At 35.7% G+C, this 12,369-nt stretch overlaps 1 protein-coding gene across 3 annotated transcripts; it reads left to right on the top strand.

Moving 5' to 3' along the window:
* The first annotated feature begins 3,127 nt into the window (after positions 1-3,127).
* Positions 3,128-9,067, top strand: zgc:171740 (RING-HC_CARP domain-containing protein). Of its 3 annotated transcripts, XM_026196093.1 has the most exons (7): positions 3,128-3,302; positions 3,395-3,442; positions 4,078-4,253; positions 5,472-5,918; positions 6,003-6,213; positions 7,108-7,131; positions 7,229-9,067. In XM_026196093.1, exons 4-7 carry the CDS (start codon positions 5,481-5,483, stop codon positions 7,411-7,413), a joined length of 858 nt encoding a protein of 285 aa, XP_026051878.1. In that variant the 5' UTR covers positions 3,128-3,302; positions 3,395-3,442; positions 4,078-4,253; positions 5,472-5,480; the 3' UTR covers positions 7,414-9,067. The 3 variants fall into 3 exon arrangements, with proteins under 3 accessions (XP_026051878.1, XP_026051876.1, XP_026051877.1); XM_026196091.1 differs by lacking the exon at positions 3,395-3,442; XM_026196092.1 differs by having other exon boundaries at positions 3,128-3,442.
* The last annotated feature ends 3,302 nt before the right edge of the window (positions 9,068-12,369 follow it).

The following is a 12,369-nucleotide window of genomic DNA, read 5'->3' as shown; positions in this document are numbered from 1 at the left end:
TATATGAATAACTCCATTGGGACAAAAATGTCAGATAGAACCTTATTATTCCAAAGCAATGAAACATAAAACGTTCCAGTCATGCTTCTCAATTAACTTAATAAAGAAATGAAATGAAACAAAACAAAATATATCCACTTTGCCATTAAAAAACAAAACTGAACTATTTTTATGGCTGCAACAGCAGCTGTGTAAAGGGGAAGAGAGAGAGAGAGAGAAAGAGAGTGATTTGATTTACGAAAAAAACTTTATTACAAAATATCCAGCCAATCAAGCAAAAAAAAATTGTTTTCAAAAACCTCACACAATGTTCCAACATAGCACCAAATCAAGTCGAAAGAAAGATCATGCATAGCTTTGAAATAACAAAAGTCATTGAGAATTAATTTTACTGATTTGAAAAAAAAAACTGCCAATAAACTATAACTCATTTAATTCAATGATGTGTTTCCTATTACCACATACCCATTTTAGCTCGACCTAATAAAAAAATCTAAAGTTGACATTTAATTAATTTTCTCTGAACATATTTAAAACCACAAATAAAATCCCTAATAGAAAACGTCTAACCAAAACAAAAAAATAAATTCTGTAAAACAGTAAACAAAGGCTCAAGTCTAGAACATTGCATACATGCGTGAAATTCATTTCTCTCTACAGACAGAAGTGCCATCATGACCAACGTCAGAATTTAAAACTGAGATAAAGGCAAATGGACCATGTTTAATTCTCCACGAAAGATCCCCAAGTTAGTTAATGGTGACAATGCTCTCCATTCAGGGTACTTGACCTCTTCCAACTGTAAAATATTACGCCAGGGAGTATCCACACTATTATTTAAAAACATTTTGTTTAAAGATTTAACACACATTTTATAGCTTTATTTTCCAGAAGCTGGCTCCAGGCTAATTAGTGTCATTCTTCACTGCAAGAAAACACCTTTACAATCTTCTAAATTGGGAGGTAATGACAAAACATGAAATGGATCATCACTGTTTGGATCAATTTGCTCCTCATAATAGTCCTCCAGTAACTTGATTTCATCTGCTGTGAGAGCAGCTCTGCATTGCTCAAGAAGTTTATTGACTGTACATTTTAAATGAAGGCCCATATGTCCAGCAACTAAGTCAACATTTTTGAAGTCTTTTCCATCTGACTGTAATAGGCACCCAAGAGTTGTTATTTTAGAAAAGAGAAGAATTCCACTGAGTGCGGGGAAAGGGCCCTCAAGAGATATGTCCATGCGTGAACCATAAAGAACTTATTCCACAGGGACTTTGCACCATGAACAAAGTCCACACCCTAAAAAATAAAAAATAAAAAATTGGAAGCTTGTAAAACGCCATCTTTTTAGGATTCATCTAGAACAAAGGCTTGTCCATACCTAGTCACGCAGGTTCAGATCAGACTCGGGTGGAGAATTCTAATAAGCTGTCGGACAAGGGCCGGGCCCCTGAAGGGCTCTATATTCGTTCCTTTGTTTCACTTAAAAATTCCCCCTTGGCTCGGCGGGCCCCTAATCTGCCCGGGCCATATGCCCCACGCATACCCTGTATACGCTATGCCTGACATACTTGTTATTAATATTGAATGTTAGGCTTGTTAATATTTGATTTCAGATCAAAAGAGGAATTAAATGTAATCGTCTATGGTACCTCTAACCATGTCTTATAAACGTGTGGGGCACAATCCACTTGTTACACCCAACAGCCGCCTCAAACAGGATTTGCAGGGTAACCTGATTAACGAGTTAACCCAAATCAGCAGCCCTGCTGAAGGGCCATCACTGATGAGGGCTTCACCTCTGATCCCTGACCTCTCTAGATTAATCCAGTGTCATCTGGATACTGAACAGCTCCGGATCAATGGACGTTAATGAAGAGCTAACCAACGTTTGGTAAACAGCGCACTCTTCTGGTGCAGAAGGAACAGTTTTTCCTAGTAGTTTGGCTATATGATAATGTTCAGTATACAGCATGACACCTTCAGATTATTCATATATCCTTTAATCTGTGTGTGTAAATGCAGGTAAATTGCATTGTCCTTGATGGGATTTTGCAGATATATATATATATATATATATAAGACTAGGATTATCCATGTCTATAATAGATAGATAGATAGATAGATAGATAGATAGATAGATAGATAGATAGATAGATAGAACTAATAAACACAGCAATAAATAAATAAATAAATCACATGTAAAGTTAGCTAGTTACTCATTATTAAATAAAGGCATGAATAAACATGAATCTGAATGCCATCTTTACTTCATTTAAAAAAAAAACAGAAGAAGAAGAAATTAAGGGTCAATTCCGAATGTAATGAATTCTGGAATAAATATTGTATATGAGAAACATTAACATTACTGTATGTCCATCCTTGTAGTTTTAGCCCAGTTGATGGCAGTATAACTCTGATGATCACTAAACAACAAGGGAGGAAGAAAAAACTATGTTGCCAGATCCCACTAGATAATAATCATTATGCCTTGTTTGACCAATCTGCAGAGGGTTCCAGCCACAATCTAGAAAAATCGAGAGAAAATGAAATAACAGATTATTTTGTGGCATTTCAAAATATTTTAAACTTGTATTACAATCCTTAAAGCACCTAAAAAATAACGAATTTAACCCTAAATTTACTTGCAATATTTATTAATTAATCTCCTTCAGTCTAATACTCTAATTTAATTTCTTTTAATTAGCTTTCAAATATAATAATTATTATAAATTATACAGTATTTATTATAGCTATATGTGTGTGTGTGTGTGTGTGTGTGTGTGTGTGTGTGTGTGTGTGTGTGTATACATATGTATATATATATATATATGTGTGTGTGTGTGTGTGTGTGTGTGTGCGTGTGTGTGTGTGTGTCGGTGTGTACGTACATACTTATATAGGCTATTCTTTTTAAAATGTATTCTGCTTTGATTTATCGTGGTATGTTTAACAATGAGGAAGTGAAACTTTACAATGAGGTAAAATGCATTAATAACAATAGTTCAAATTAAAATATCATGGTATTTGAAGAGATTTAACAACGGTTTGATGAAATTCAATCATATTAAGCATACATGGCAACCCTGAAAGAAACCCTCGTTTAGGCAGACGCCGGCTTTTCTCGCGTGATTACACGTTCTGACGTCATACTTCTTTGCGTTCGTCAAGGGAACTGCAAAGCGATTTCACCTATTTCTGTACAGAGCGTATTCGTTCATTTAGTATTTATCGTTCATGCGTCCCCGATTAAACACATATTTTATGGCTGTAATAGGACGTTGCAACGGATACTTTGGGTAAGATCTCATATGCATTTAGTTACCTTAATTATATTCTGCAAGAGACAGTCTATGGCTGTGTCTCAAAACCCAGTGTTCTGCCTATCTAGACAGCATTTTTGGACATCATAAGCGACCGACATAGCAAGGCAGTCTTGGTAAGCAGCTCTCTGGGTTCATGCATACATGTAAATGTCTTACTGCATCTCAATAATGCTCAATAAAACAATCGCAGTACTTAAAATGAAATAAAACAAAACAAATATTAGGTGAAAAATAGGTGAAAAACTCAAATGAAAAATAAAACTGAATTCAATAAAATGTATGTATGATAGATAGATAGATAGATAGATAGATAGATAGATAGATAGATAGATAGATAGACAACTTAGACTGAAATTCATATTAGAATTGAAAAAAAGCAAAATGTGAATACATTCTGTAATAAAATAGAACTAACATAACCATAAAGAGTGTAACAGATGTTATAGACTTTCTGATAAAAAGATGAAAAAAGATTGACTATAATATAATGAAGATTACACTGACTGTAGTTTATATTTGTCTGATTTGATCTGCAGTTATTTTATTATTTAGGATGCCTTATCGATATGAAGTGTTTCTTATATAAAACTTAATTTAATAGGGCACTTCTTCAAATCCTTTATCATAGAGTCATAGAGAGTTTTGTTTCCTTTTGGGAAATATTAATTAATAGCAAACACAAGCATACATTGACTCACAGAATAAACAATCTAATCTTAGATGAACTAATACTTTGTTGTATGAGCAGGATGGGTTGTGCAGACCTTATGTTATAGCTTGCTCTGTGTGGACATCACCGCCACCGTGGAAGAAAACGGCAGCTCATGGCACCAGGCCTACACAGACTCGGGCTCCAGCCCCCTCCCAGCACCACCCGAACACTTGTGCAAGGCCTGCGGAGGCCAGGTTGACAGTATAAGAACGGTAAATCAGGTTACATTTACTACAGTTCTGCTGTTAAAGGGATAGTTCACCCCAAAATGAAAATTATGTCATTAATTGATATAATTTACATAAAATGGTCTAGCCCCGGCCTACTTTTCTGACCATATACAACAACATGTTCCATCTAGGTCTCTTAGGTCAGCAGATTGTATGCTCTTGGCTGTCCCTAGAGTAAGGTTGAAACATAGGGGAGATCGAGCTTTCTCAGTTGCGGCCCGTAAACTATGGAATAATTTACCAATGTCTGTGAGGCTGGCCCCACCACTATCTGCTTTTAAATCTAGTCTTAAAACACATTTATTTTCCTTGGCATTACTTCAGTTTGAGAGCTGTCATTTTATTTTTGTTGTTGTTGATTTATGATGTGGGATGTACAGCACTTTGGTCAACTTCTGTTGTTTTAAATGTGCTCTTGAAAAAAACTTGACTTGACTTGATTAATTACTCATGTCGTTCCAACCCATAAGACCTTCGTTCTTCTTTGCAACACAAATTGAGATATTTTTGATGAAATCTAAGAGCTCTCTGACCGTGTATAGACAGCAATATAACTGCAATGTTTCCAGTCCTAGAAACGTAGCAAGGACATTGGTAAAATAGTCCATGTGACATCAGTGGCTCAACTTTTACGAAGCTATAGAATACTTTTTTTTGTGCTCTGCACAAAGTAAACAAAAATAATTTATTCAAAATTCTTCCCCCCGATTTACCGTTGTAGCTTCCACCATCTTGGAGAGAGCATGATGCGTGTGCGCGCTTTCCCCAAGAACGCAATCAGCGTTGTTTACGCTCAACATGCGCTTGTTTTCTCCTGAACGTAAACAACACTGATTATGGAAGACGCTAACTCGAGGAGAAGAATTGCTGAATAAATTATGTTTTTTTGCACACAAAACAATATTTTCGTAGCTTTGCAACACTCACACATGGACTGTTTTACCGATGTCCTTGCAACGTTTCTGGGACTGGGAAGTTTTCGGTTGTGTTGCTATCTATGCAGGGTCAGAGAGCTCTTAGACTTCATCACAAATATCTAAACTGTGTTCCGAAGAAGTCTTCCGGGTGTGGAACAACATGAGGGTGAATTATTAATGACAGAATTTTCATTTTTGGGTAAACTAACCCTCTAAAGCAAAAATCCCAGAAATAATCTAATTGGATTTGAGCGGTTTTGGCTGATTTCAATCTATTTCATAGCATGTCTGCATGGACTGCAAAAACAGCTTCTGCAGCCGCTGCTCGGTGCAGATGGACGTCCGGCCGCGGATGTGCCACACCTGTCAGCGGCTCCACTGCACCTTCTTTGAACGGGCAGAGTTGATGAGGCTGAAGGTGAAGGACCTCCGTGACTATCTTCACCTGCACGAAACCCCCACACAGATGTGCCGAGAGAAGGAGGAGCTGGTGGAGCTGGTGCTGGCTCAACAGACTCCCAGGGGCAGCGGCAGTGCCGAATCCCGATCACAGCCGGCTGCACCCTCCCATCCTCTTGCCGAATCTGAAGCCCTCACGGAGGAGGAGGAGGAGGAGGAGGAGGATGATGACAACGAGGATGAAGAGGGTGAGGAGGAGGAAGAAGAAGATGGAGATAGAGATGGAGAAGATGAAGAGGGTGAAGAAGATGATGAGGATGATGAGGAAGAGGTATGGATGAAACATGCTGTGTTATTGTGTATAACAGAAGCCTCTTGTCAAGATATAATCGTGTTTTATCTGCGCTTCACTTAGTCCACAGACAGTGAGGAGACGCTGGTGCTCAGCAGAAGAGCCTCTCTGTCTGACCTGAGCAGGGTGGAGGACATCGAAGGCCTCAGCGTGCGGCAGCTGAAGGAGATTCTGGCGCGTAACTTGGTGAACTACCAGGGCTGCTGTGAGAAATGGGAACTAATGGAGAAGGTCACCCACCTCTTTAATGATCAGAAAGACTTTCACAACCTCGGTACGTCTTTCTACATGAACACTGTGAAACCACAACAACATAGTGGTAGTATTGCCTAGCACATAAAGACTTGGACTAGTAATGCAAAAATTGCAATTGCAATTGAAAATATTATTGTTTTTTTTAGCATGTGAGTTTTTTTTTTTTCTTACAAAATATTCTTACAAATCAAAGTATTTAAATGTATAGCTAAAATGACAGCATAAGATTGGAATAAATGTTGGAATAATAAAAAAAAATTCATCCTAGTTTATATACAATTCTGTTTTGAAGTCCAGTAAGATTTTTTTTATTATTATTGTTATTGCTGCTCAATACTTTTATTAACATTTAGCATTTGATCAAAATTGATAGTCAAGACGTTTACACTACCAGTCAAAAGATTTTTGACAGCAAGATTTTTATTTATTTTTTTTATTTTTTTAGAATTCTCTTCTGCTCACCAAGCCGCCATTTATTTTATCCAAAATACAGCCAAAGCAATAATGTGAAATATTTTTACTATTCAATATATTGAATAGTAAATATTGAAATAGAAAAAAATGCTTTCTATTTATTATTTCTAAAGGATTATGTGACACCAAAGATTGGAATAATGATGCTAAAAAATGTAGCATTGTCTTCACAGAAATAAATTACATTTGATAATGTATTTCATAGAAAGTATTTATTTTAAATAGTAAAAATATTTAACAAAATTACTGGTTAAAAAAAAAAAACAGGCTTGGTGAGCAGAGAAGGAATTGTAAAAAAAGAAAAGAAAAAGAAAAAAAATAATACAATTCTTATTCATCCCAACTTTTGAATGGTAGTGTAACTTAAATCATCATTGTGTATACTGTTGTTCTTCAATTTACTGTAATTGACGTTTTTGCACTTTCTTTTTACTTTCAGTATCAAATACAAAAACGGAAGCAGGTATGATTTATAAATACCATGGCAATTAGCCTCTATTTTAAAGTAAGACAATTATTGAATCTGTGACTGATAATTGAATCTGTCCCCACTCTTCCAGCTGATCCTGCTGAGCCCAGCGGCCAGGAGGAGAACCTGTGCAAGATCTGCATGGACTCTCCCATTGACTGCGTCCTGCTGGAGTGCGGCCACATGGTCACCTGCAGCAAATGTGGGCAACGCATGAACGAGTGTCCCATCTGCCGACAGTATGTAGTTCGAGCCGTGCACGTCTTCAGATCGTGAAATTCGAGTGCAAAGAGACAGACTGTCCCCTACAGTTTGCTGCTTTTTCACACACCGAGCAACATTTTCTCAACATTTTGTGATAATACTCCACCTTGCTGCTTAGCTTCTAAGTTTACATGATTAAATGTGCACTTATTTGATTTTTCATCACAACGGTGTTAACGTGTGGCTTTAAAGTTGTTTAATTTATTTGTTGACTTTCACACTTTTTTTTAGTTATTAGGATTTTTTCTTTATATCCATCCTACAACATTTGCATTACTGTTAGAAAATATTGAATAAGCAAGCAAGGTTTAATGGATAATCTGCATGAATGATTAATGTTTATTAGAGGTTAAGACATTAATAAGTCTAAATGACATATAAAGAACACATTTAAATATGTGGAATAATCTTGGAAGTGTCTGGGATGTGTAAACAGGGTAAGATGGTTGACTTTAATTCACCGATTCTCATGTTGTTTCTGTGTTTAGGTCTTTACGATAATTCACCACTATAATGTGACCACTTCAGGGGTCAGTTCACTCTTGGTTAAAGATATAGTTAACCCAGAAATGAAAATTTGCTGACCCTTAGGCCATCCAACATGTAGATGAGTTTGTTTCTTCATCAGAACCGATTTGGAGAAATTACATCACTTGCTCAGCAGTGGATCCTCTGGAGTGAGTAATGGGTGCCGTCAGAATGAGAGTGCAAACAGTTGATAAAAAACATCTCAGAAATCCACATGGCCCCAGTTCATCAATGTTTTGTGAAAGTTACAAATTAATGAAAACTATCATTAATGTCTTTAACCTTGAACCATGGCTTCCTAATAAAATACAGTCCTCTATTTATCATATTGCTTTCTTCACTAAAATAAAGTCAACTTGTTTGAGTTTAGAATTTAGAGCAAACACCATTTACAAGCAAAATCAGTCCAACACGGCTCTAAACCAATACGTCAGTGGATTTGGATGTGAGGAGACACAAGAGGATAGACTGTTTCACTTGAGGAAGCTTTATTATGGATTTGACCAGAAGCAATGGTTTACAGTTAAAATGCCTTAATGATCTTTAAGTTGATTTCTTACGAACACACAACTTTTCTTCTCAAGATGTTAACTGAGCGACTCGAGTTGTGTTGTGAATCATTGTTATGTTTTTATCAGCTGTTTGAACTCTCATTCTGACGGCACCCATTCACTACACACACTACACATTGGTGACCAAGTCATGTAATGACACATTTCTCCAAATTTGTTTCTATGATGAAACTAATTTATCCAAATCTTGCATGGCCTGAGGATAAATACATTTTCAGCAAATGTTCATTTTTGGGTGACCTATTCTTTTAAATTATAATGCACTCTACCAGTAGTGTGTGGGTGCTATTTCCAGGCTTTGTGCACTTAGAGATCAAACCATTCCACTGCCTCATGCTTTGGTCTTGACTCCATATCTTAGACAGAACCAGTACTTCCAAACTGCCAAGAAACCTTTCTGGCTTGACTTTTGCTTCGGTACATTCTTTCTTTTATTACACTGGTGGCTAGTTCTCCACCGTTACTAGTATTACTTCCAAGTCTGTGTTAGTCACAAGGTGCTCATTACTGCCTACACTTATTGTTGTATGATAAAGTGTGTTAACCTAATAAAAAGTTGTCATGGAGTGATAATGCCAATCATAACTGTACATTTTTTTTTTCAAAAAAGAAATCTTGATTTTTAAAAGTGAAGGCTCACACTTATGGTGGTACAATGTTTTAATTATTAAAAAAATATTATTCAAATTGCAAGTGTATGAACGTATCATAATTGTGGTTAAATAGGATCGTTTTCTTTTGAAATCTTCGTTACCTGGCTTAAAATATTTCAATCTTTTGGATTTTCTCACATACTGAAGACTTTTGACAGGATATGCAAGCTATTTTGATAGCTTTGTGTTTTATGTATTTGCATATTTATCAATCAAACAGCCACATGATAAAACCTAAAAGATCTCAGTTACTCACTGTATTTGTTTCACTGGCCATTGCAATGTCTAGTCAGTCCAAACCCAGCATGAACGTCCATAACCTGCATAACAAAACAAAAAAAAAAAATGAAGCGATGGGTGTAAATTTCTGCTCGGTTCTTGCGGTGCTTGGAGCTTTCATTTTGTGCTTTAACAGCTCTAGTTAAAAAACTAATAATTGGGCAAAATGAGTTTTACATGTTAAGTCAAAATCCAAGTAAGTTATGTTATTTATGTAATAGCAAAGGTGCCCAAATATGTGTGTGTATGTGCCAAGTGGAGTTATAGCCCTTGAAATATCAGTAGGTTGTGTTGTGGTCTGAAGATTTAAATATCTACAGAAATTTAGTGAAAATAAATATAAACTAAATTCAATTAAAACTTCCTGTAAAAGTGTGGAAAAAAGAAATATAGCATTATTTGTAAGCCAAAGTGTATTTGCAAATATATCTTCATTGAATTGCAGCAATGAGAAATTATGTGCAAAGAGGAAAAAAAAAGTAAACCATTGGATGTGTATCTAGACTTATTAAAAATAATAATAAGAATATGAGGGGGGAATAAGTGCTCTGCATACATGAGCAAAGAAAAAGATTATTGAAAGGTGCTTCGAAATGCCTGAATGAACTTTTCCAGGTTTTGGATTTTGTATTGACTTTTGTGTATTGTTTTGTAAATGGTTTGGTTTTAGATTCTTTGCGACTGTGACTTTATTTTGAACTGTATGAAGTTGAATCGAATCGGCTGATAACTCAAAAGCTGTTCCGGATGTAATAAACATTTATCATATAAACTAGCATGTCAGATTGCCAATATTGTCTTTAATATGCAGTGAGCCTGATGTGCTAAATGCTGTATTCATGTAAAACACTACATTGAAAGGTGATAAGGTTTATAATCATTGATACATTTATATATTTTTAGATTTTGTTACTCTAGGCCTATATGTTTTTGTGCAAATATTTTTTTGTTTTGTTTGTTTTTTAGAATTAATAAACAAACCTACAACAGCCAAATATGTGTCGCTTGGGATTTATTTTAATAACTATTCGGTTTTGATTTAATAGTCCAGTTACTTAAAAGTAGTGTTTTCTGACCGCATTACAGTTTTGCAGCTTTTACAGCAGGGGGAGACACGGGCCAGTAATACAAAACTATAAACTAATCATACAACACAGGGTAAAGTTAGAATTTCATCTCGACAGTGATGATTCAAAACACTTGCACAATTTTTTTTTCAGCCGCTTTGATGGCAAATCAGAAAAACTATTCCAACCACTTGCTGTTTAGCGCACGTGCTTCTGTTTCTGGTAACCATAGAAACTATGACCGGTGCGGATTCCGAAGTCTGCTGCTGTGATTTACTTTCTACTGCTGCAAATGTATAACTATATTTACATGAAGGTGGATTACCAAACTCACTAATGATATCGTCAAGAAAGCGGGAGAAACCTAATGTAGGTCGCTAAAATTTAAGAACTGATTTCTGGTAACGTTATGGATGCTAACGCTAGTTTTATAGTTGAGAGGCTCTTGAGAATGTTTACAAGCCCGATTGGCTTTACAAGTTACGAGTTTCAGTAAATTGTAATCATGTGGCGAAGTTCAGTCGGAGTCAACCGTTTAATTAAACGCTGAAGTCTTGAAGTGTAAGTGATGAAAATCTATGGGAGAGGCTCGCTTGTATGCAGATTTTCCATCGTCAACTGGTTCGTAACATAAACAAACTAAAAGCACTGAGACGTTTAACACTTCGTAGATCAGAAGTATGCTGCATTCGCCTTCTGTGGAGAAATTATGGAAGATCCACATAAAACCCACAGAAGTGGAAGACACGGTGTAAAACTAGGATTTCAGCTTGACGTGCGATAGAAATGTGAATTAATGAAATAATTTGTGCTATATATGAGCCACACTGTGCATTTTTATGAAGTCTCTGAAGATTTTAATTGTAACTGATTATTCAGATGAGCCACTGTTAAATATCTTAGAAAAAGTAAACTATAAATTACATTTTGCACAACAAAAGAAATAACTAAAATCTTACCAGTAGACTTAGTATAGCTCATTTAACTGTCCACAAATTCAAGCAATTAAATAAAAAATAGCCATGTATGAGTTATGTTTTTATATTCATTGCACAAGCAACTTTTCTGGATATCAGTAGGCCTTAAATATGCTATTCAGTTGCAGTAACCTAACACTGTTTTTCGTTCCTTAAAGAATTAGTAAGCCAGTGATTCAATGGACAATTTACATTGACACTTTCCCTGCGTCCAGGGAAAAACATGTGCATACTATCCAGACTATATGCCCTAAATAATATTGAAAATTACTATTATCACATTGAATTAAGGATGGATATTATGCACATTGGGACTCAGGCTTTTTTCGTTTCTAATTGAATCAGCCGTTTTGAACGAATCGTTTTATTTGAACGATTCAATTCATCATTTATCAAAACGGGCTTGCTGCCACCTCCTGTTGGTCACATAGACAGTAAAAGAAGGTTGGTCATCATTATTTATCCATGACAGGCCTAAACCAGCCAAGGTCTCAGCACAAAAGCACATTTAGCAAAATATTAATTAGCAATATTGACCAAAATTCCTACATTTCAGGCCCAATAAGGGAAAAAAAGCTTTTAAATAATAGTTCATTTAATAAGGCTAATTTTTCATTAAATAAAAACCTTTTTTTAATTTTGTAATCATGTAAAATTAGCTACAGGACCCACATTTAGAACCATGTTTCCCCCCTCTGCAGTTCTTACAGCAGGGGGAGACAGACATTTGATTAAAATTAAATAAATGGATAAAATAAGATGAAATATGCCGTATTTGTAGAGAGAGCCTTTTATCTCTATAGTAATGGTTCTGTAACTCAGTTTAAATATATATAAAAAAGATAATTGTTATAAGTTTGTTTTATATAAAACTGAGGCAGAAGCAGGAAGC

Source organism: Carassius auratus, chromosome 21 (assembly GCF_003368295.1).
Source record: "Carassius auratus strain Wakin chromosome 21, ASM336829v1, whole genome shotgun sequence".
Taxonomy (NCBI): Eukaryota; Metazoa; Chordata; class Actinopteri; order Cypriniformes; family Cyprinidae; genus Carassius; species Carassius auratus.
Note: the sequence above shows the minus strand (reverse complement) of the source record. Positions and strands in the feature narration are given on the sequence as shown.

Coding starts and splice junctions, on each gene's coding strand:
- zgc:171740 (XM_026196091.1), top strand. CDS start 5,481: ATGGACTGCAAAAACAGCTTCTGCAGCCGCTGCTCGGTGCAGATGGAC. Junction 6,214..7,107: donor GAAAGACTTTCACAACCTCG/GTACGTCTTTCT, acceptor TTTTACTTTCAG/TATCAAATACAAAAACGGAA. Junction 7,132..7,228: donor AAATACAAAAACGGAAGCAG/GTATGATTTATA, acceptor CCACTCTTCCAG/CTGATCCTGCTGAGCCCAGC.